Consider the following 23349-nt stretch of genomic DNA (forward strand, 5'->3'; position numbering starts at 1 on the left):
ACCAAGGGAACTAAACAGAATCAAAGCCCACGCACATAAGTCTTAGCAGGCATGACTATAGCCACCAACTACCTGGCAGCCTTGGCATGTCTTGGAGCTGTCCTCACCCCCTTGTTTCATTTTTACATCTCTACTTATCTTAAAACCCAAGGAGCCTTCTATGTTTGTGGCCAGTCAGTTCACCAGTGCCTCCCCACTAACTAGACTGGAACTTGTACTATAGGCTATGTATCCCTAGACATCTTCATAGTCCCTGACAATCTCTCTCTTCCAGCACCAATCTACAGGCATTCTATCTACAGGCATTCCAATTAATTCTCCTTCTCACAGGACTTGTTTTATAGCCAGTATGGGAACCAGAATTGCTAGAATCACAAAAGCCTCCTTGACCCATAGCCAGCCCTCAAGGGAAATAGCCAAGAACATCGATGCCATGGCTAAAACCTTAACAACTGTGCAAGAGCAAATTGACTCTTTAGCAGCTATAGTCCTCCAAAATGATCAGGAATTAGATAAGTTAACAGCAGCACAGAGAGGAATTTGTTTAGCCTTAGATGAAAAATGTTGCTTATGGGTAAATCAGTCAGGAAAAGTACAATATCAGACAACTCCTAAATGGAGCCTCCCGTTTACTGGAACAAGCCTCTCAGGGTTGGTTAGATTTGGAAGGAACCTGGAAATGGTTCTCCTGAGTTATTCCCCTTTTAGGCCCACTTGTTAGTCTCCTAGTGTTGCTCCGTTTTGGGCCATGTCTTCTAAATCTAGCAACCTGATTTGTCTCCTCACACCTTCAGGCCATCAAGCTCCAGATGATCCTCAGTGAGAGATACCATCCTCTCAATATTCAAGAGTCACACTCTGTCTCCACTGCTCTGTGTCCTCAGCTCCTAGAGGCCCAGCCTCTGTGGCCCTGTTACCTTCATGTACTGGAAGATCCACAATTAAGAGGCCAGGACTCCCTGGAAGCCAAAAATGAGTCTCACTCTGTTGCCCAGGCTGGAGTGTAGTGGTGTGATATTGGCTCACTGCAACTGCTGTCTCCCGGGTTCAAGCGATTCTCCTGTTTTAGCCTCCTGAATAGCTGGGATTACAAGTGTGCACCACCACACCTGGGTCAGAAAAACTGGGAAAAACACAGGCTCTTCCACTTACTGGATATTTTGACAAAATATCCTCCTTCTTTGGCCAAAAACATTGACATTATTGATAAGCTTGTTAGAAATTCAAAAAATTAGACTTTATTCCAGATCTTCTGGGAAAAAAACCCTGTATAACAAGGGGCCATTGCAATTCAGAGACGTGGCCATTGTGGCCATAGAATAGTCTCTGGAGGAGTGGCATTGCTTGGACACTGCACAGCGGAATTTATATAGGGATGTGATGTTAGAGAACTACAGAAACCTGGTCTTCCTTGATATTGTTGTCTTAAGGCCAGACCTCATCACCTGTCTGGAGCAAGGAAAAAAACCTTTGACTATGAAGAGACATGAGATGGTAGCCAACCCCTCAGTTTTGTGTTCTCATTTCACCCAAGATCTTTAGCCAGAGCAGAGCATAAAAGATTCTTTCCAAAAACTGATACTGAGAAGATATGAAAAATGTGGACATGACAACTTATAGTTAAAAAAAGGCTGTGAAAGTGTAGATGTGTGTAAGGTGCACAAAAGAGGCTATAATGGACTTAACCAATGTTTGACAACTACCCAGAGCAAAATATTTCAATGTGATAAATATGTGAAAGTCTTTCATCAATTTTCAAATTCAAACAGACATAAGATAAGACATACTGGAAAAAAACTTGTCAAATGTATAGAATGTGGCAGTTTTCAACCAGTCCTCAAACCTTACTAGACATAAGAAAACTCATACTGGAGAGAAGCCCTACAAATGTGAAGAATGTGGCAAAGCCTTCGAACGGTCCTCACATCTTTCTACACATAAGATGATTCATACTGGAGAGAAACCCTACAAATGTGAAGACTGTGGTAAAGCCTTTAACTGCTGCTCTAACCTTGCTCCACATAAGAAAATTCATACTGAAGAGAAACCCTACAAATGTGAAGGATGTGGCAGGGCCTTTAAGTACTTCTCTTCCCTTACTACACATAAGATAATTCATACTGGAGAGAAACCCTACAAATGTGAATGAAGGCTGTGGCAAAGCCTTTAACTGCTCCTCTAACCTTATTACACATAAAAAAATTCATACTGGAGAGAAACCCTACAAATGTGAAGAATGTGGCAAAATCTTCAGTTGGTCCTCTATGCTTACTACACATAAAATAATTCATACTGGAGAGAAACTGTACAAGTGTGAAGGATGTGGCAAAGATTTTAACCAGTCCCACAACTTTTTCTTCATATAAGAAAATTCATATTGGAGGGAAACCATACAAGTGCGATAAATGTGGCAAAGCCTTTATTTCCTCCTCAAACCTTAATAGACATAATTCATATGGGAGAGAAACCCTACAAGTGGGAACATGTGCAAAGCCTTTAAGCACTCCTCTATGCTTACGAGACATAAGATCATTCATACTGGAGAGAGACCCTATGAGTTTGATGAATGAGGGAAAGCCTTTAACCAGCTATCAACTTTTACTAAATATGAGAATTTATATGGCACATAAACTCTACAAATATAAAGAATGTAACAAAGCTTTTAGGAAGTTCTCAACCCTTATTATACATAATTCATACTGGACAGAAATCCTACAAGTGTGTAGGATGTGGCAAAGCCTATAACAGGTTTTCTTTTCTTTTTTTTTTTTTTTGAGACGGAGTCTCGCTCTGTCGCCCAGACTGGAGTGCAGTGGCCGGATCTCAGCTCACTGCAAGCTCTGCCTCCCGGGTTTATGCCATTCTCCTGCCTCAGCCTCCCGAGTAGCTGGGACTACAGGCGCCTGCCACCATGCCCAGCTAGTTTTTTGTATTTTTTAGTAGAGACGGGGTTTCACCGTGTTAGCCAGGATGGTCTCGATCTCCTGACCTAGTGATCCGCCTGTCTCGGCCTCCCAAAGTGCTGGGATTACAGGCTTGAGCCACCGCGCCCAGCCTATAACAGGTTTTCAATTCTTTTGTTTTGTTTTGTTTTGTTTTTGAGATTGTTTCACTCTTGTCACCAATGCAACAATCTTAGCTCACTGCAAACTCTGCCTCCTAGGTTTAAGCCATTCTCTTCCCTCAGCTTTCCTAGTAGCTGAGATTACAACTGCCTACCACCATGCACAGCTAATTTTTTTATTTTTAGTAGAGACACGTGATTTTGCCATGTTTGCCAGGCTGGCCTTGAACTCCTGACCTCAGGTGATCCACCTGCTTTGACCTCCTATAGTGCTGAGATTATAGGCGTGAGCCACGATGCCCAGCCACAAGTTCTCAATTCTTAAGAGACTTGGTGATAATTCATGCTGAAGAGGAACTCTACAAACCTAAGAAATGTGACTGACAGTGTTTTTACCAACACCTCCAACTTCTCTATACATAAAAATAATTATACTAGTGTGAAACCCTAGAGATATATAAAAGGTGACAAAGCCTTTATATGGTTGCCACACTTGATTGTAGGTAAGATAATTCATACTGGCAAAACTCCTACAAGTGTGAAAAATGTGGCAAAACTTTTCACCAGTTCTTATACCTTATTTCACAGGAAAGCTAGTATCCTTGAGAAAAATTGTACAACTATAAAGAATATGGAAAACCCATTAATTCGTACTCACATTTTACTCGACATAAAAAGTTCCTTTTAATAAAAGCATTAACAGTGCAATTACAGTCAAGAAATCTTTCAGAAAGTATAAGCCTTTAAAGTGAAGAAGAGTATTGGGAAGACAACTATTACAAATATAAAGGGGGTTATAGTACATTTGCTTGTATCACAGATCCTATTGCACACATTTTTACTAGAGGAAAACCCTGTAGCAGTTGCTCAAGCTTTATTCAACATCAGGGAATTTATATTGGAGATGAGTCCTGCAAATGTAATAAGTTTAGAAACACTGATTTTTTTCCCAGAAACTACAGCCTAGAAAACACCAGAGAGTTTATACTAAAATGTAAATTTGCAAATGCGGTAAATATAAAAAAAATTAATTCAAAATAGAATGTATTTAAATATCAGAGAATTTACAGTAGAATAACTAAGCCACTGACACTTCAGACATTACACTAAATCAGAGTGTTGGGTATAAAAACGAATCCACAACTACAGTTTTTAGATACATGATTTGCATGTAACTTTAAAAGGAGTGGATTTTTGGAAGCATTGTAATTACATTGAAAGTATACTTGTTTCCTTGAACAAAATTTTTTTAAAACTGCAAAAAAAAAAAAAAAAAAAAAAAGAGTCACACTTCTACAGAGGACCACTAGACTGTCCATCAGTGAGACACGAAAGAAGCGAAATCCTGCCCCTGTCTCCCCTGGACCTTGCTGGATACCACTTTCAACAACCCACAAAGCCACCCTGCCCTGACAGCAAGAGGCCAAGACCCACAGAACAATCATCACTATCCTTCTGTCAGCAGGAAGTAGTTACGAAGACTGACCTTTCTTTGTCCATTTTCCCAAAGAACTGGGTTAGGAATGTTAGAGTAGGTAGTTTGGCAGACACGAACAGGGCAAAAGAGGCACCTATCCCGCCGCTGCTTCCATGAATCTCAGGCGACCATCAGATGATCAGGCGATCAGGTTATGGCCAGGTGGTTGTTAAGCTGACTCACTAAAATAGTAATGGGTGGCAGCTGATGCCAGGGACAGGCAGGTTCCCAGTAGATTGAAAACACCTGAAACATGATCAGCAGCTTCCCGATAAGGTCTCAGGAATTGGGTGAGTGGGCCCGAGCATGCACACTAAGAGGCAAAATGGTGGAGTTTAACTGGTATACGAGCTTCCTCTAGGAATGCTCAACTGGTAAGGGAAAATGCCTCAAGTGAGCACACACAAAACTTCAGTAAACACATTGCATATGCAGCCCCTCTCAAGTGCTGGCAGGCCACTGCACACGTGGATATCCCACCTTAAGGAAAAATCAAGGAAGGAGAGCTGCAAACCTCAGAACTACGCCAATGTATAAAAACCCCAAGTGAAGGATGGGATGAGGCACTTGGGTCTCTTAAATTGCCCGCTTGACCCTCTTCCAAGTATACTTTCTTTCCTTCACTCCTGCTCTAAAACTGCTTAAAATAAACTCTCATTCCTGTTCAAAAACTTGCCTTGGTCTCTCACTGTACCTTATACCCCTTAGGTAAATTATTTCCTTTAAGGAGGCAAGAATCAACTTGCTGCAGACCCATATGGATCCACCACTGCTAACAATCCTAGAGCTAACTACCATGTTAGTTTTTGCTCTGATGTTTACTATTTCCCTTCTTGAACTTTCTTTGATCTTACTTTGCTGTTTTTTTCTATCAACAAAAGGATGATATTACCTCTTTAATATCAGTCTTTCTTCTTTTCTAATATATTCATTTAAGAGTATAAATTTTACTTAAATTTAATTTTGGTTGTTTCCTATAAGACTTTATCTGTTGGAAAACTTTCATTCAATTAACACCACTTTCTTATTTCCATTTTACTTCTTTCTCTTTTTTGACTCACGGATTATTTAGAAATGTTACATAATTTTTCAACATGCAAATTTTCTAGGTTTGTAAAAAATTGAATCTAAGCTTGATTGCATTGTAGTCAGACAATATATACTATTATCAAGACTCGCTTGATAGCCAGGTATATAGTCAATTTTTGTAGATGCTCCTTGTGAGCTTGAAAGAATGTGTTATCTGCATTACTGAATTACTTGGCAAAAGGTTCTATATAATTCTGTTAGGTTAAGTTTGCTAATTGTGTGTTTTAGGTGCTCTCTATTCTCACTAATCTTTTAAAAAAACTTCTCTAGTTCTACCAATAAACAATGAATGCAAGTTAAAATCAACCATGATGACAGTATGACTCTTTGTATTTTTCTTGTAGTAGTTCAGCAAATTTTTGCTTTGTATATTTTAAGGTTGTATTAGAAGGAAAATGTACACTTAAAATCACTCTACCCTGTCTCTACTAAAAACACAAAAAATTAGCCAGGCGTGGTGGTGGGCGCCTGTAGTCCCAGCTACTTGGGAGGCTGAGGTAGAAGAATGGCGTGAACCCAGGAGGCGAAGCTTGCAGTGAGCAGAGATCGCGCCACTGCATTCCAGCCTGGGCGACAGAGTAAGACTCCATCTCAAAAATAAATAAATAAATAAATAAATAAATAAATAAATAAATAAATAACATAAAAAGAAAATCACTATATCTTCTGGGTGGTCCCTTCTATCTGTGTTAAAACTTTTACTCTCAAAATCTATTTTGATTGATAACAGTATAGTTCTTCCCACCCTTGACTCCTTTTAAGGTCTTTGAGTTTGATATTCTGCAATGTCACCAACATATGGCTAGGTATGCATTACTAAGTCTCAGTATGATTAAAATATTTTCTCTACCCTCCTCTTTTCTTTTTTTCCTTTCCTTCTGGGGATCCAATTTGTCCTACGCTAGATCTTCTCACTTTTGGCCTCCATGTCTTTTTTAGAGTTTCCATCTCTCAGTTTCTCTGTGTTACACTGAGTATAATCTCCCATGAACTATTTTTCATTTCACTAATTATCTTTTCAGATCTGCTTCATTTCCTGTTAAATCCATCCATTAAAGATTTTTGTTTCTCTCTTTCATTTTCTTTTCTTTTCTTTTTTTCTTTTGGTCTCTAATGTCCTTGACACAACCTCACATTGCTTCCTAAAAACTGACCTCAAAAACTTAAGAATGAATTCAGGTCCCTTGTCAATAATTAGCCAAATGCATCACATAATCCATGACTTTATTTGAGCCTAAGCATGTTTTGGCCTGTCTTTATTTTCAACCTACATGGCCTCACTAGTCATCCACCTTTAGAGGGTATATTTAGAGGCTTTGTGTGGGGCCAGGTGCAGTGGCTCATGCCTGTAATCCCAGCACTTTCGGAGGCTGAGGCAAGTAGATTGCTTGAGCCCAGGGATTTGAGACCAGCCTGGGTAATGTGGGGAAACCCTATTTTTATATATATATATAAGCTGGGTGTGGTGGTGCACGCCTGCAGTCCCAGCTACTCAGGTGCGGGGATTGCTTAAGCCCAGGAGGTCAAGGCTGCAGTGAGCCATGATCACACCATTGCACTCCAGCCTGGGTGAAAGAGAGAAATCCTGTCTCAAAAAAAAAAAAAAAAAAGGCTTTGAGTAACTATCCCAAGGCATTTGAGTCCTGAAGATTAGAAATCATCCTCATAGCCTTTCCAATGGAGTAACACTTTTGGTGTGCTTTGAAATTAAAAAGTGGAAAATGTTTCCCTCAGACTGTGAGAGCCTTTACAAATGTATATTTGAACAATTTTTAAGCTGCTGTACCTCAATAATAAAATGTTTCCTGGCTACTCATTAAGTTTTAAATTTCAATTACTAGATTTTCATTTCTAAAAGTTCAATTTTATATTTTTCAAATCTGCTGCAATTTTTTAATACAATTTACTGTATCCTGGGTTTAAAATTGTCTTTTATTTCTTTAAACTCTGTAGGTATAGTTATTGAGCCTCTATTTGATCATTTCTGTATTTGGGGTCTCTGCAAGTCTGTTTCTGCCATCACTTGTTTCTGCTGGCTTTTGTTTCTCCTGCTCTATTTCTTTGGTTACTTATTTATTTATTTATTTATTTACTGTGATTTGTTGCTCATTGCTTAGATAATTATTTGTTAGGTTTCTTAAGATCTAGGATAAAATCCAGAGAGGATATGTGTTTGTTTCTGCCAGGTAAGTAAATATACTACAAATATGGTATGACTTTATACTAAATTTATAGCTTGAGTTTTTTTTTTTCCATTCAATTAGTGAGAATTTGACTCAAAATCTGAGTGATGATAAGCAGATGGATATCATCAACAATTTTGAATTTATTTCAGCAATATTAAACTAATCAGCAATATTAACTTTATTTCTTCTACTTTTTTCAGTCCCAAGACAATTTTCATTTTAGGTTTCTGGGAGTGGAAATATTGAACGGGTTTATACTTATTTCAACCTTAGATGAATATTGAGCCCTTTGGGGTCAGAGGGTTTTGGTTTTATAGGCATTGGTCCCTTATTAGACTCCTCACTTTAGGATGAATTGGGATTTGGCTTCTGTTCCCCTTGCCCTCTGAGACATTAATACCCAAAGCACAAGATCAATCAGTTAAGATGCCCTCAGGGCAAGAGCAAATTCATCTGGCTTACCTTTCTGGATTTCTGGTTTCCTTTAAATTATGATTTGCTGATTCCATATTATCTTGTGAGATATTTGATGCTTTCAAAAATATTTTATCTATTATCTTTTGTTGTTTATATTAGGCTGTTTTGTTCTGAATTATTTAGCCTGCTATATTGCCAGAAATCAAAGATGACCCTTTAAGATATAAAAATGTTTATGTCATTTATTTTTAAAAGTTCTACTAGACTTTGAATTTATTGATTAATTTGGAGAGAATTTATATCCTTATAAGTTCACCTTATCCAGGAGCCTAGAATATGTATTCATATATCCAACATATTTTCTAGATCTTTTATTAGAGTTTGAACGTTTTCTCCATAGAGGTCTTGTGTACTCTTGGTTAACATATTTCTTTATTAAATGCTGTATAGCTTTTCTTGCTATTGTGAGTGCTATCTTCTCTTTGATTCAAATTCATAGTTTTCATTGCTATTAAATATTATTATTTAGCTTGTATCAGGCAACACTGTTGAGTATCCTAATGGTACATCTCTTGGTTCTATTGTTTTACTTTCAAGTAGGTGATTATGTAATCTACAAATAATAATAGTTCTATTTCTTCCCTTACAATTCTTACAGTCCTTATTTCTTTTTCTTTTGTTTTTTGAGACAGGGTCTCTCTCTGTTGCCCAGACTAGAGTGCAGTGGAGTGATCACAGCTCACTGTAGCCTTGACCTTCTGGGATCAAGTGATCCTCCCACCTCAGTCTCCCAAGTGGCTGGGACTACAAGAATGTGCCACCATGCTGGTTAATTTTCTGTATTTTTAGTAGAGATGGGATTTTGCCATGTTGCCCAGACTGGTGTGGAACTCCTAGACTTAAGCAATCTGCCCTCTTTAGCTTCCCAAAGTGCTGGGATTACAAGTGTCAGCCACTGTGCAGAGCCTATTTCTTTTTCTTATCTTATAGCATTGGTCAGGACTTCCAATCCTATGTTAAACAACAGTCATGGTAAAATAGAGAATCTTTGTCTTATTTCCAAACCCAAAGGAAATACCCCAGCATTTTGTGAAGCATTAGTTCCTGCATTTGATCACTTTCCCCAAAAACTAGATAGAGTGGTTTCTGCTACCTGAAACTAAAACCTGTTTGATGCCAAAGGAATATAGAATGAGAATTTTTCTGTGATTATAGAATCAGCATCGAAGGGCTCAAAGATAAAAACAACAAAGCGTGAAGTACCCCACATTCTAAAAATAGCTGAAAATACTTGAAGTCAAATATCACAACCAAAGCTTGTTTGTGGCTCCTGGAAGAGTTCACCTACCCCTAACCCTCACCCTTGTATTCCCAATTCATGTCTCTGATAATTAAGCAGAAAGACTGGGGAAGAGAAGAGAATTAATTATCAAAATACAGCATTTATTGTGAGGAGTGATTCTTCTCCTTCCCAAGCTAAATGAAGGAAGAGGCTCAACATAATCACATGAAGATTGGGAGTGCTTACACAAACGGAAAGTTGGTTGAGATAACTGTCTAGGCTGCAGGCCTGTTGGTAAACCTGTGCCTCCCTATGAAGGGGAGAAAAAACTTATTGAAGGGAGATAACAAGGCAAAGAGAGGATGATAGTGGGACAATCAGCAACCCTATCCTTTGGAAAGAATGGGTAAATTGCCTACTCCAGGAGGAATCCAAGCTTCAACCATCTTGCCAGGGCCTCTCCCAAAGAGAGGACACACTGAGGAAGGGGATCCCAGTAGCTGAAGGTTGAGAGTGACCTACTTGGAGCAAGAGCAGGGGTGAAATGTAAAAGAGATTATGCTGGATCTTCCACTGGCATTTCCAGGAGAGGGCCAACTTAATAACCCATTGGTCTTAGCCATAGAACAAGCAATAAAAGATAGTAATCACATGTCCATTAGCAAAAGACTTTAAGTCCTTTCCACTCTATCCTGTTCCAATTCTGATAAAGCTAAAACCATAAAGTGTATCAGAACTTATTATTTTCCAAAGCCTCATGTAATTGTATTTTTGAGTCCCCACACATTGTTTGGAAGCACAAATCAATATATAAAGCAATTCCAAGGCCCCCTCCTAATCCCGGGAGTCTAAAATCCAGGAGGGAGAGCTAAAGCATCATGGGAGACAGCTGGTCTTTGATGTTACCGTCTAAACTTCGGTCTCCATTTGAATCAAATGACTACTTATTTTCTTTTTCCAGACAGCGAAACCTTTTTAAGTCTATCAGTTCTTTCTCTGCTAACCCCCATTACCCTCTGTGCACATGGGAATTTGCTTCTGCGCCAAGTTCAAGTGCAGGTGTGATGCCATCCCCAGTAAATCACACTAGCATTTCTTCTCTGTTTTTTCATCAGGCTGAGCGCAGAGAATCCCTAGGGCTTTGTGACTTTCCCAGGCCCTCCCAGGGAAAGGACACATTAGTCCCTCAGCAATCAGATCACCCAAATTTCCTGAGGGGTTTTATCCCCCAGCCTTTCTAACTTGGCCTGAGGAGAAGGCAGAGCAGGATCAATTCTCAGGAACTCACCAGCATCTAAATTATCTTTGTCTTTTCCTATCTCTCTTTATTCTCCCCTAGTCTGGTAAACATTATCTAATATAGTAAATATGAGGGTTAGGGACTAAAACAAAGACTATTATATTCTTCAAAACTGATTCTACTTATTTTCTTAAATTATGTCTTTATTTTTTTTCTGTGTTCTCTTGATAGCTAGGCTTTTGAAATTTAAAATCTGATAATTGACTATAGCATTCTGCTGAATGTTTATTCCTCTTTGAAGCAATGAAAACTATAAAGTCTTATAGTCAAAATCACAATGGGTTACAAGGGGAAAAAGGGAGAATTTTACCCTGCAAAACTTTTCAGCAAACTTACATATAACTGAGCAAGGTAAGGATGTAAACTGGTCTCCCCAAATCTCTATCCCCAAAAGAGAAAAAGCATCAACAAACCACTCCCGAATAAAAGTCACAAACAGGGAAGGGAGGTGCTTGGGTGCTCTTACTTTCATTAATGGTTTGTTTGCTAAAAGTTGTACTGGTTTTGGACCAAAAAAGGACACTTCTATTCATTCTCGTCAAACTAAGTTTAAGGTTGGTCTTTACAATAGTACTTTAGGCCAGAACCATTCTACTCATTTCAGATTCCTTAGGGCCAAATTTACTGGAGATTGCTTAATAAGTGTTTATTGAATTAACCAGAAGAGCAGGCTAAAAGCAGTCAAAGACAACTGCCTTAAGGCTTCATCTAAGATTCAGAGCCCAGTAGGTTAGCAAAACAGTTGTCCCTCAATAGGATTGATTCCAGGAGGAGGAGGATTGATTCCAGGACTCTGATGGATACCAACATCCATGAATGCTCAAGTTCCTAATATAAAATGGCATAGTATTTGCATATGATCTATGTACATTCGCCTATGTAGGTAATATCTAGATAACTTATAATACCTAATATCGTGTAAATATGATGGAAATATGTGTTGTACTGTGTTGTTTAGGGATTAATTACCAAAAAAAGTCTGTACATGTTCAGTACAGATGCAACCATCCATTTTTTTTCCAAATATTTTTAATCTCTGGTTGGTCGAATCCACGGATGTAGAACTCACAGTTACAGAGGGCCAACTGTACTTTAGATACAAGCATCAATACAAATAACAGCCTATTACAGATAAGCCCCGTCTGCCCTAAGGTAGCCTCTGAGGCCCATCTGTCAGATTTCTCAGAACCCGATTTCCTATGTGTCAGTACCCGGGGAGAATGCAAGTTCTCATGATGCTAATTCTTGCTTTATCTGCAGACTGGAACACTTAATTAACAGTCTATGCCCAGCACAACTTGTGGGAGAGAACAGGGGTTGTAAATACGTGAACATTAGCTTTTCTCTTGGTCTGGACTGTAGGAGACCCAGAACATCAAAACTGTAGGAAGAAACTTGGACCCAGTTACCAAGGACCTCTAGGTGAGTTGGAGACCTCACTGGACATCGTCCACATGTTTTATTGTAGAAAGAATACTGGGGCTGCTAACAAAGAGCTGTAAAGTTTGGCTTCTTGTTGGACTGTCATTAACCTGACTTGCAATTTGATGGCTATCATGGAATCTCTGTCTGCTCCTTTACTTCTATCCATAAGAAAAGCCACACTCACTGGTTGTTGTTTGCTATTTACTTGCAGTTCCACTTATACAATTATCAGCTTACTTTTACCAAATATGTAGACTTTTTTTTTTTTTTTTACCATCTAGCGTCTAGAGCTCACAATACAGAGTTTTGTGAAATACAGTGCCTATGAGAATTTTCCCATGGTACACGGAAGCCACAGAGGTGCCCTGAAGCACAGAGCCATTGTTGGCATACACGGTGCTCACCCTGGGTTTCTCAGACAAAACATTCTGGATGCGAAGTACCTGTTAAGAAAAAATCACTTATTAGTATATTATGTGAGTAAACAGCTGTTTCATGATGTTGTCCTTCCCAAACATTCCAGGATGAATCTATTTTTCAGAAATCAGAAGCTAAAATCTGTATATCTTCAATAACTTGTTCTTCTTCTGATGAAAGTACTAATGTCATAAAGATATCTATGCACCAAAGTGAACTGGCTTTCTGACATTAGCCAAATTCCTCAGGGATGACTTACACAATATTTATAGTGCAGGCATCCCTTACAGAAGGAGGTAAGACCCAGTGGATGCTCTTATTTAGTTCTCAAGTGGATAGCGGTCATCCCTCTGTGGGAAGAATCTTACCTTTGACAGTATGGGGAGAGAAACAAGACAAAATAATGAAGAAACAACCAGTTATCCAGTCAACCCAACCTGATGGGATGGCAATCATCACAACTGGAGCCCCTTCACATCTGCAAAGTGGCTAGAAAGCATAAATAATGGATACTACTTTGGAATTCCATCTGACACATCACTGCCTAGTACTGTTATTGATCCCAGGATTAATACACTTAACTTTGCTAATCAGTATATATTTAAGCACTCAGGCTTCCAAATAGCCTGGATGAAGTTCACTCAAACAAAATACTATAGGAATTAAAGGAAAACAATTAGAAATTTATGAGGTATGAGTCTATATTGATATCTCTTATTAGAATTGAGTTTGTTCTTTTTTTTTTTGTCTTAAGGGAGATCCTTCATCTCAGGTTTGTTACACAAAAATACTTAAGCTTTGATTTCATGTAGAAAACATGAGATTCAACTGAAAGTAAAGGGTGTCATAATTGTGACAAAAAAGTCTTATCTAAAATTTTAAAAATAATTCAACTTGAAAATAGAGATATGAAAAAGATCCTAAATAATTTTCCAATAATCCTATGTATCATATTTCATTTCCTTAAGGCAGACATTGTGGTTGAGCTTTTGAAGGAAAGTTTTGTCTATCACTCTTAGGGGTATATATCTGAGGCAAGGATTGCTTCCTAGTTTAAGGTAACAATTCTGGTTCTAGGCTTAGGCTGGACTTGTGTTTCTTTTTACATTTCTTGTGTTCTTTTTAAGAAGCTGTGACTAATACATTAATAAAAAAAGAAAAAATCATATTTTTAACTGAAAAACAGCAATATTGGAAGTAGAAATAACTGTATGTCCTAATTTACCCACTAGACCAATTACCGGGTTTGAATTTGAATTTCATTTTCCCAAATCCCCAAATATGGATTCACACATTTTAATTTTTTTCAAACTGTACTTTCTCAATGAGGCCTACCCTGATCTCTGACTTTAGTAGTAGGACTTGCCCATCCTCCTGAATATAGTAATCCTGATCCCCTTTACTCTGCTGAGCCTTTTTTCCCATAGAATTTGCCATCTTCAAAGTTACTATGTAATTTACTTATTTCTTATGCTTATTGTTCATTGTTTGTCCCCCTTTCTTCAGATCAGGGATCTCTGTATACTTTTTCTGATATATCCTAAGCATAAGAACAATGTGTGACACAACATAGGTACTCAATAAATTTTTGTGAATAAATTTCTGAGTATGTGTGCCTAGAATTTATAACTATATATAAATTCATTAAAGATTTTTAAATTGTTAACCTTAATGCCATAGAAAATGTACTATCTTATAATGTTGTTTTTAATGTAGAAAATTCAATGGATTATGCTATTGTTTTAGAAGAGATATTTTAAAATAACATAAATGATATCTTGAAAATAAGACAATTTTCAACACCATCATACAGGTTAGAACTTGCAGGCAAAAACTCATTTTATTTTGAGATGACAGTTATTTAAATCCTTTTATCTGAGCATCATGTTGAACTGTGTGAAAGAAGATGGTACCATATATAACTCTCTGTCTAACTGCAAGACCTGCTCAGAGACTATCTCCTGATTGGAAACATGATATGGCAATCTGGGTCAATATGAATAATTGAGCTTATGTTTTTCCATTATTCCCAATAGCAAGAGTTACTGAAGAGTTAATGGTGGTCTAAAAGAGTTAACGAACCTTATCTCCCTACCTGTCAAAAGCTTTAGTTTTCTCATATGTAGAATTTCTTTAGTTCTATAACACCACATACAACTGGCTTAAATTCTAGTCATCCCAACAAATTTGTTCTTGCAGCTTTGCCTGTGAGCTCAGAGAGGCATAGGAACTTACTTCTGATCCTGGAGGGTCCTCAGGGTTATAGATCAGCAGCTTCATAGGATTAGGATGGCATCCTGCCAAAATGTCTCCTGTGGCAGGATCGACAGTCAGGTTATCTACTAAGGTGCCCAACTGTATCACCTTACAACAAAGAGGGAGCAGTGAAGACATTGTCTCAACAATTCTCTGCTTTCTTCCCTATTCATCCCCACAACCCCTACAGCTCCTTCTGGCACCTAAAATTGGTATTTTTAGGGGGCTTTGCTTCTGTATTTTAGAAACGCATGCATAATCTCACTGGCATTGCTCTCAAACAGCCGTGTTTTCCTCATTCAAGGGGCACATTCCTGGGTCAAGTATGGGACTAAGGTAAGAAGTCAGATTGTGTGGGCCAGACAGGGTACTCTTACCTTCAGTTGAGTTAAATCCCAGTTATCATGTTTTTCCATTATGTGAATGTTCTTAGCTGCTACATCAGCTACATAGACATACCTTTGAAGTAAATGACATTTACATTTAAGCAAGTGGTAATGAGAGACAACACTCACTTTTATTTTGGAGAAGAGGTATAAAAATTCACACTCCTTCAAAGTACAACTGCAATCCTTTTCTAAACCATAGTTAAATAAGATAATGGAGTAGTATTTTTAATATTCTTGAAGTGCTTTAAACAGGCTTTGAATATGAGTTATGACCATAATGAAACTGGTGTTTCTACATTACATATATAGGCTCAATCTTATTACTTCAAAGTCACAACTTTTTCCTTAAATTGAATGAAAGTAAGTGAATCTCCTATAAGGCCAAAAGTATATATACTTCTAAAAACTAGTGCTTGAAAAGAAGTATCAAATGACCATAAAATTCAATCACAATATTTGAAAAGAGGAAGGACACTGAAAGGTGTTTTCTACAGGGATCATCTCTGTTCATTATCTCAAATACACATGTTAATATTCAAGGTACTTCTCTTTATTTAAAAAAACCTTCAATTTTTAAACACTTTTAAAAAGTGTTTTCTCATAAAATTTCATGCTGTTTAAAATAGTGTTTTCTCATTGAATAGTCTGCTGTTGTAAGTCAGTAAGTCTGAAACTTCTACAATCCCTATGCCCAATCTAAGGTAGCCTTCCCTCTCTCCTAAGAGCTTTTGTGTAACTGAACTTAGCATAAGTGGTCAAATACTTTCTAGTCTCATAAGGGGCAGAAGTATTGCTCATTTATCTTCCTTTTTAGTGGGTTAGGAAAGTGTGTTTCAAGAGTTATGTAAAAATTTGGAATGAGGTCCTTTTATGCTTAAGTCCACGTCCCTCCTTTAACTAGGAAGAACCTGAAGTCCAAGGAAACAAATGGATTGCTTAGGATCACAGATTTAGTGCAAATCCTGGCCACAACTGATCCCTCCACACATATATTCACTATGTAAGCCTAAGTAAGGAAGTAACTACCTCGTAAGGAAAGGAGTCCACCAAAAAGTCAAGGGCAAAGGATAGAAAAATACATACAAGAGCTTACTTCTGGTCTGCTGAGACTGCGATCCCATTGGCACTACAAAATCCTTTGGCCACCACTTTAACCTCTCTTGGGCTGTAGAAAAGAACATAAGTCCAGCGAAGATCCAAGATCATCTCAAATAATGACAGGAAGGTGTTGGTAAAATAGTGGTCTCTGGTGGCATAGAACTGTTCTGGTCCAAGTACCACAATGTCATTCACACTAAAGTGAAAGAGAGGTGGAAAAAGAGACCCATGAGTTATTTAAATATCCTTTATCCTTGTCAAAATCACTCATCTCTACATAGACCAATATGTTCATCAATTTGAAAAAGGATACATGAACTAGTATGGATTAAGGAATTCCATAGAAAGTCATGATTCTGCATTGCCCTCATGGGTTTTCTTTAGCCATTTATTATTTTCTCACTCTTCCCTTTCACAGAAGTCAGTGAAAAGAAATAAATTCACAAATAAATCTCAAACTCCAAAATCTGTTGACTTGTACATGTTGATCATGGTTATCTGTGACAGTTGTAGTGCAGTTCACTGATAGCTATGGTTATCCTCCTTCAGGAATTACACTCCCCATCCCCTTGCAGTTAGGCACAGCCATGTGACTTGCTTTGGCCAGTGAAATGAAATGAAATGAAATGAAATGAGGTGAGTGGCTTGTAGATGGAAGATTTTAAGAACCAGTGCTTGCTTCACCATGTTTCCCCCATGTTCCCACAGTAATGATAGAGACTGTGGTCCTCCTAGGGCCCTGAATGAGGATAATATGAAACTGAGTTCCTAAATAACCTACACTGGATACATAGCATGTATGAGCAAACAAAACAAACCTTGGCAGTTTTGAGCCATCAGGATGTTAGGGTTTTGCTGTCCTGTTATCAGAGCATAACCCAGTTCATCTTGACCTTTATATTTTCTCTGAGTAGATGGAATTATGAGTGATATTCTTTCTTACGTTCTTCAATATCATTGACATTTTAAAATGGAGCAAGTCTTGTTCTTACAATCAGTAAGAACAACAAAGTCATTTTTATTTTTGAAAGGAAAAAAGTGACTTGAAAAAATAATGCTTAAACATTTTTAGATTAAATTTTAGGGAGGAAAATTTGGGTGAATCAGGAAATACTTTGAGGTTTTGATATATAATGACTTTCCCGAAGTCACCGGGCTACTCACCTTTTGCATCTCAGCTTAAGCATTCCTTACTCCAAAAGCTATTGCCTGACACCATAAATTAGGTTAAAGTGCCTCATAATTTGTTTCTGTAGCTCTCTGTTCTGCCCCCTTGTAAGTGCTTATCAATGCCTGTGCCAGTGTACGTACCCTCAGGCTCCTCTTTAGATCCTCATAGCCTCACCTGCCTTGTTCCAGCTGCTATTATTTCAACCAGTTCTGCACAGGTCTGACATACTTCCCACAGGGGCAGCCTAGCAGTGTCTCAGCTCATGTCTGCTGTGGCCCTCTTGCCTCCCACTTCCAGACTTCATGTTGACATCGAGTCATAGGATACCACAAAACTAGACTTGCATGTGCACAACAACCAAGAATGTGGGAGAATGAAGGCCTCTTGAGGCAAACCTTTGACTAACAGGAGATGGGGCCAGTGGATAAACCCTTCTCCCTTTTTCTCCTCGACCAGATTGTCCTGAGATGCAGCTTGCGTTGATTACTGGAGGATAAGCCCATGATTTCAAGCAGTCAGTTGCACTTAGCAGTGGTTGGCTTAATGACGCCTTTGCTGTACCTCCCTCACTGTGTGTTTCCTAGGGCTGGCACAGCAAAGAACCACAAACTCAGTGGCTTAAACACCAGAAATGTATTGCCTCACAGTTTTGGAGGCTAGAAATCCAAAACCACATTGTTGGTAGGGCCATGTTATCTCTGAAGGTTCTAGGGAAGGATCCTTCCTTGCCTCTTCCAGCAAGACATTCCAGTAGTCCCAGGCATTCCTTGGCTTGTAGATACATCACTCCAATGTCAGTATCCATCTTCACATTACATTCTCCCTGTATATCTGCCTGTCTTCTTGCAAGGACACCAGTTCTACTGTATTAAGGGTACTCTATTTCAGCATGATTTTATCTTTACTAATTACATCTGCAATGACTCCATTTCCAAATAGTGTCACCTTCTGAGGAAGTGGTGGTTGGGATTTTAACATATTTTTTGGCGGGGGAGCAGAGCAGGGAGGGCAGGGGGACACAAAATTCAACCCATAACATTCTCCCTTCCTTGCCTCACACTGGTTTCTTAAGTCTGCTTCCTGGGATTGTACTCCCTAATGAAGTGGCCACATATCAGGTGTGCCCTCAGGCTGCACTTTCTGGGAGACTGTTCCTGTGAGATCCTATGCTAATGCAGTTGATCCTCACAATCCACCAGTTATGTAAGTCAGGCAAATGAGAACCCCCATTTTGCTCAATAAATTGAGGCACCAATTAAGTGACTTGACACAGTTTCCCAGCAACCCTGTGGAAGTCCTGTTCTCCACTATGGCCTCAGAACCCAGCACAGTGCATTAGGAGCAGAGTTCAATAACTTCAACCACTCTTACTTCTACCCTCTGCATTTGTTTCCCTCATATTCTATGGGGAGAAATTAACACATGATGTTGAGAAAGAGAGCAAAGGAGAGAAGATGAACTTTCTTTTCTTTTCCTATTCTTCCATCCCATGAAATAGTTTACTGTTTTGGAGTCAGTTTTTTTAGTGTTAAGCCCATTTGATAAAAGATGAATTCTTTATTGTTTGCTACAGCCTTTAAACAGGCAGCCTGTCCACTGAAAAGCCTGTTATTTTAATGAATGCAGGAAGAAAGATGTTCATTGCAACTGAGAGCTCAGCTTTGAATTCAGATGGATATAGGTTTACACCCTGTTTCTGCCACTTACAAACTGTGTAACTTGGGCAAGTTACCTAACCCAAACCTTCTCTAAGTCTTAGTTTACCCATGCCTATTGTTAAAGGCTTTGTGAGAATTAAGTTAAATTAAGTATTCTAGCATAGTGCCTGGCACATAGTTGATGCTTAACAAATGTATTTTTTATAAGTGCCCACGGGCTTTTAAAAAATTCTACTTTAAAGCTGTAATTAAACAAAGAAGTGGCTCCTCTGGAGGTTGGTTATAACACCCGGTGGGCGAGGCTCACGGAACACAGCCTACCAGGACAACCAAAAAAGGGTGTAGGTGTTCAAACAGAGACCGATAGTAGGTATTGAGTTGCTGTGGTAAAGGGGATGGAATTAGAGCTGCGAATCTAATTGAGCACCTTTATAGGATTAAAATGCTTTCAAAATGCTGGAAAATAAAGGCATATTCAATACCTAACAGGCAATTTCTAGTGAGGTGCTGGGAAGAGTCACCATGGGAATCATTAGAAAGCTTTAGAAAAAAATCTAAAACAACTTCAAAACAAAAGTTTAAGAAAGCCTGCTGAACCAAAGAAAACAAAGCACACAGCAGAGGTGCAAAATAAATAGAACTGCATAATACTTTCATTCCATACCTTTTGAGAAGTTCGTGTTTTATAGTTTTCAGGTATACCAGAGAACGTTGTTGTTCCTCAAATTTAAATATCTCCACGGTGGACTTCATGTGGGGATGATTCACAACATAAAGATACACTGTATGGTCTACATGGAAAAAAGGCATAATTTCCAAGTAAGTTACCTCTATCACAACTAATATTAGACTTGTTTTAAAACTTGGTCACTTCCAAAAGTTTTCTTCATACATCTTGCATTTGACTCTCACAGTCTATCTGATAGGTAAGTCAGACAAATACCAGAATCCAGATTTAATTGAGGAAATTGAAGCTCAGGAGGCGAATGACCCATCAGCAATGTCATCACCACAAAGTGGCAGAGCCAAGATGTTTTGCCATAGTCATTTCACTCTTATATGCATATCCTGCCTAACAGGAACCTACAGAACTATAATGATGCATAAACAGGAATGTGGTTCCCCAGACGGCCCTTCAGCAAGAAAAGTGAGTGCAAGCAAACAAAACTTTGCTGAGACGTTGTGTGTGTGCAATAATTATCTGCATTGCAACAGAAGCTGAGTAAATGTCAGGGCAGTGTAAATACCTTAAAATAAGCAACATTTCCCAGCTAGACAATGAATTTCTGACACAAGCCAACATAACAATATTTAGTGAGCCCAATGGACATGGCATGTAAATACGAATGCAAGATAAAACAAACTAATTCCAGGTAGTACCCACCTCAGAAATGTCACCTACCCATTTCAACTGGAATGTGAACTGCTGTGAACAGGATTGAGGGTAGTAATTTGGCCTCTGAGAGTGCTGTCTTCTGACTTATCAGGAGTTCTAGGTTTGACGAGCTCTGGAGTTTTAAAGGGTCTGGCCCCATCCTCCCACTGTAGGACTTGATCTGTATTCATCTTCCCTATTCCTTTCCCAGATGGAGTTTTTAAGCACGTAATGGAACAAGCCCAAACCCTGAGATGCAAAATTCATAACCAGGACCTCTGAAACACACTGGGCACTTTGATGCACATTAAGGAAAGGTGCTTGCTCACAGATGAAATCTTCCTTCTGGTCTGATCCAGCTCTGTTCCAAGGCTCAGGGCTTGGCAAACAGAACATGGGTTGGATTTCAGCCCCAACACGGACCTTCAGTCTTTTGCTAGACACAGTAGTGAACAATCATATGTGCTGCCCTGGTTTCATTTCTTCTAGTGCATCTACTGAATCCCTCTTTCCAAATAAGATATACTTAGTGAGAATACTTTTCTTCTTCATCTCCTCATTCCATCTCTATTTCTATGTGTAATATTTTGGCCTTATGAATTAAACACACAATTAAGGGAGATGACAAAACAAATAAGATAAGCTGTGAATCATAATATACTCAACTTATGGAAGCCTGATTATATGACTGAATGTTATTGTGTAAACGTGTCCCATCTCAAAAAAAAAAAAAAAAAAAAAAAAAACACAACAGCAACAAAAAAAGAAAAAAAGCCCCAACTCCACCTCTACCTCTACCTCTAATACTACCCCATGCAATGAAATCGTTTCAGGTAAATCTAATCACTTATTATACCATCTCCAATGAAGAATCTTATGTCTTATACAGTGTGAGGCAAAACAGTTGTGGTTTTAAAATTATTTAAATAGAGCCCTAATCTCACCTTAGTAAGACACAGGATTAGAAGTGAGACCTCTTCTGTCTGAGTTCTGGATCAGCCATTTACTAACTGCAGAAGTGAAGTCACACTTTACTGTATTCCTCTAAACTTCATTGTATGCATCTATAAAGTTGAATATTATTATGTGCTCTGCCTGTCCTATAGGGTTCATTTATTTATTCATCTAATATGCATTCAGAGAGTACCTACTGTGCATCAGATACATTCTAGACTCTCAGAATCCAGCAATGGACAAATCACATATGCTTTTATGGTGATTATATTTGAGAGAGGAAAACAAGGAGGAAAAATTATTAAATAAATTAAAACAAAGAATACTACAGTTGGGAGACATGTTCTTCATAGAGTGTCATTCATTTGAAGAGTAACAGTTAAGTTTAGGAACTTGCTATAGAGCAAGAGCAGGAGAGGGAAAGAAAATTGGTATCCTTTAACATTAAAAAAAAAATAGTTATCTCTGTAGGCTGGGAGTGGTGGCTCACGCCTATAATCCTAACAGTTTGGGAGGCCAAGGCGGGTGGATCCCCTGAGATCAGGAGTTTGAGACTAGCCTGGTCAACATGGTGAAACCCTGCCTCTACTAAAAATACAAAAAATTAGTCGGCACGGTGGCGCATGCCTGTAATCCCAGCTACTTGGGAGGCTGAGGCAGGAGAAAAGCTTGAACCCGGGAGGCAGAGGTTGCAGTGAGCTGAGATTGTGCCACTGCACTCCAGCTTGGGTGACAAGCAAAACTTCATCTCAAAAAATAAAAAAAGTTAGTTACCCCTGTAATGAATGATTTTTAAAAAGAGGTACATTGAGAAGAAATATAGAAAGGTACACAACTTGGAACAAGATGGTGGGAAGGCTTCCCTGAGAAGATGATATTTAAGCTGAGGCTTCAATGATGACAAAGAGTGAGCCAGAAGTGGCACAAAGACATTCCAGGCAGAGGGAACAGCAGATGTAAAGATCCCGAGGCATGAGACACTTCATCGAATGAAAAGAAATCCAGTGTGGCTGGTCCAGAGAGTCTGGGGGAGAATGGTTTCCAGTGAAACTGGAGAGCATACAGATGCCAGAATGTACAGGGGAAGCACCCAGGAACACAGGCCATTCTGGAGATTTGGGGTTTATCCTCAGAGTGATGGAACAACATGGAAAATTTGATGAAAAGAGGGACAGAATCAGATTTGCATAAAAAGCAATCCTTACTATGACAATGAATTGAAGTGGTATGAGAAGGAAGGTACAGTTGGGGGCCCATGCAGAATCAGGGAAGACATGCTGGGCCCTTGGACTGCTGGTGGCAGTGAGGATGGGGAGAGGTGGACAGATATTTCAGACGGGAGAGATATTGGAGAGATACATCAAACAAAACATTATAATGAGTTGATCGAAAGGGCCAGGGAGAGGAAGTGTCAAGGTTGGGCTCAGGATTTTATTTTGGGAAGTAAAGACACCATTATAAATGAAAATAGTTTATATATTATAAACCAATGAAAATTTGTTAGATTCAATTATCTTTTAAAGCAGAGCTTGCTAAGCAAATAAAAAGTGTATATAAGATTTCATGGAATTCTAGCATTTCAATTTGGCCCTCCTTTCATGTGGTCACTGTTAGTGAGGTTTCCCTGTTCTTACTTTTCTTCATGCTGTATAGACCCACAAATATTTTAAAATTAGATGTTTGAAACTATGAACTGTGAAGAAGTCAAAAATAATATTGGAAACTGTTGTTTTTAAAGCATATATGGCATGTTAATAACTGTTATGTTTTTTATAATATATTTTTGAGATA

The 23349-nt window shown here is 38.6% G+C and overlaps 1 protein-coding gene and 1 pseudogene across 2 annotated transcripts in view; one reads left to right on the forward strand and one right to left on the reverse strand.

Moving 5' to 3' along the window:
• The first annotated feature begins 349 nt into the window (after nt 1-349).
• LOC126950843 (putative zinc finger protein 66) lies at nt 350-6686 on the forward strand (annotated as a pseudogene).
• Nucleotides 6687-12391: 5705 nt separating this feature from the next.
• PON3 (paraoxonase 3) overlaps nt 12392-23349 on the reverse strand; it is a 30373-nt gene continuing 19415 nt past the window's right edge. For both annotated transcript variants that reach the window (XM_050782939.1, XM_050782938.1), the window contains exons 5-9: nt 19894-20020; nt 16396-16596; nt 15291-15372; nt 14893-15021; nt 12392-12683 (exon numbers count right to left, since the gene is read on the reverse strand). In XM_050782939.1, the coding sequence (XP_050638896.1) occupies nt 12525-12683; nt 14893-15021; nt 15291-15372; nt 16396-16596; nt 19894-20020 (698 nt within the window). In that variant the 3' untranslated portion in view covers nt 12392-12524. The remainder of the gene's footprint in view (nt 12684-14892; nt 15022-15290; nt 15373-16395; nt 16597-19893; nt 20021-23349) is intronic.

This window comes from Macaca thibetana, chromosome 3 (genome assembly GCF_024542745.1).
Source record: "Macaca thibetana thibetana isolate TM-01 chromosome 3, ASM2454274v1, whole genome shotgun sequence".
NCBI lineage: Eukaryota > Metazoa > Chordata > Mammalia > Primates > Cercopithecidae > Macaca > Macaca thibetana.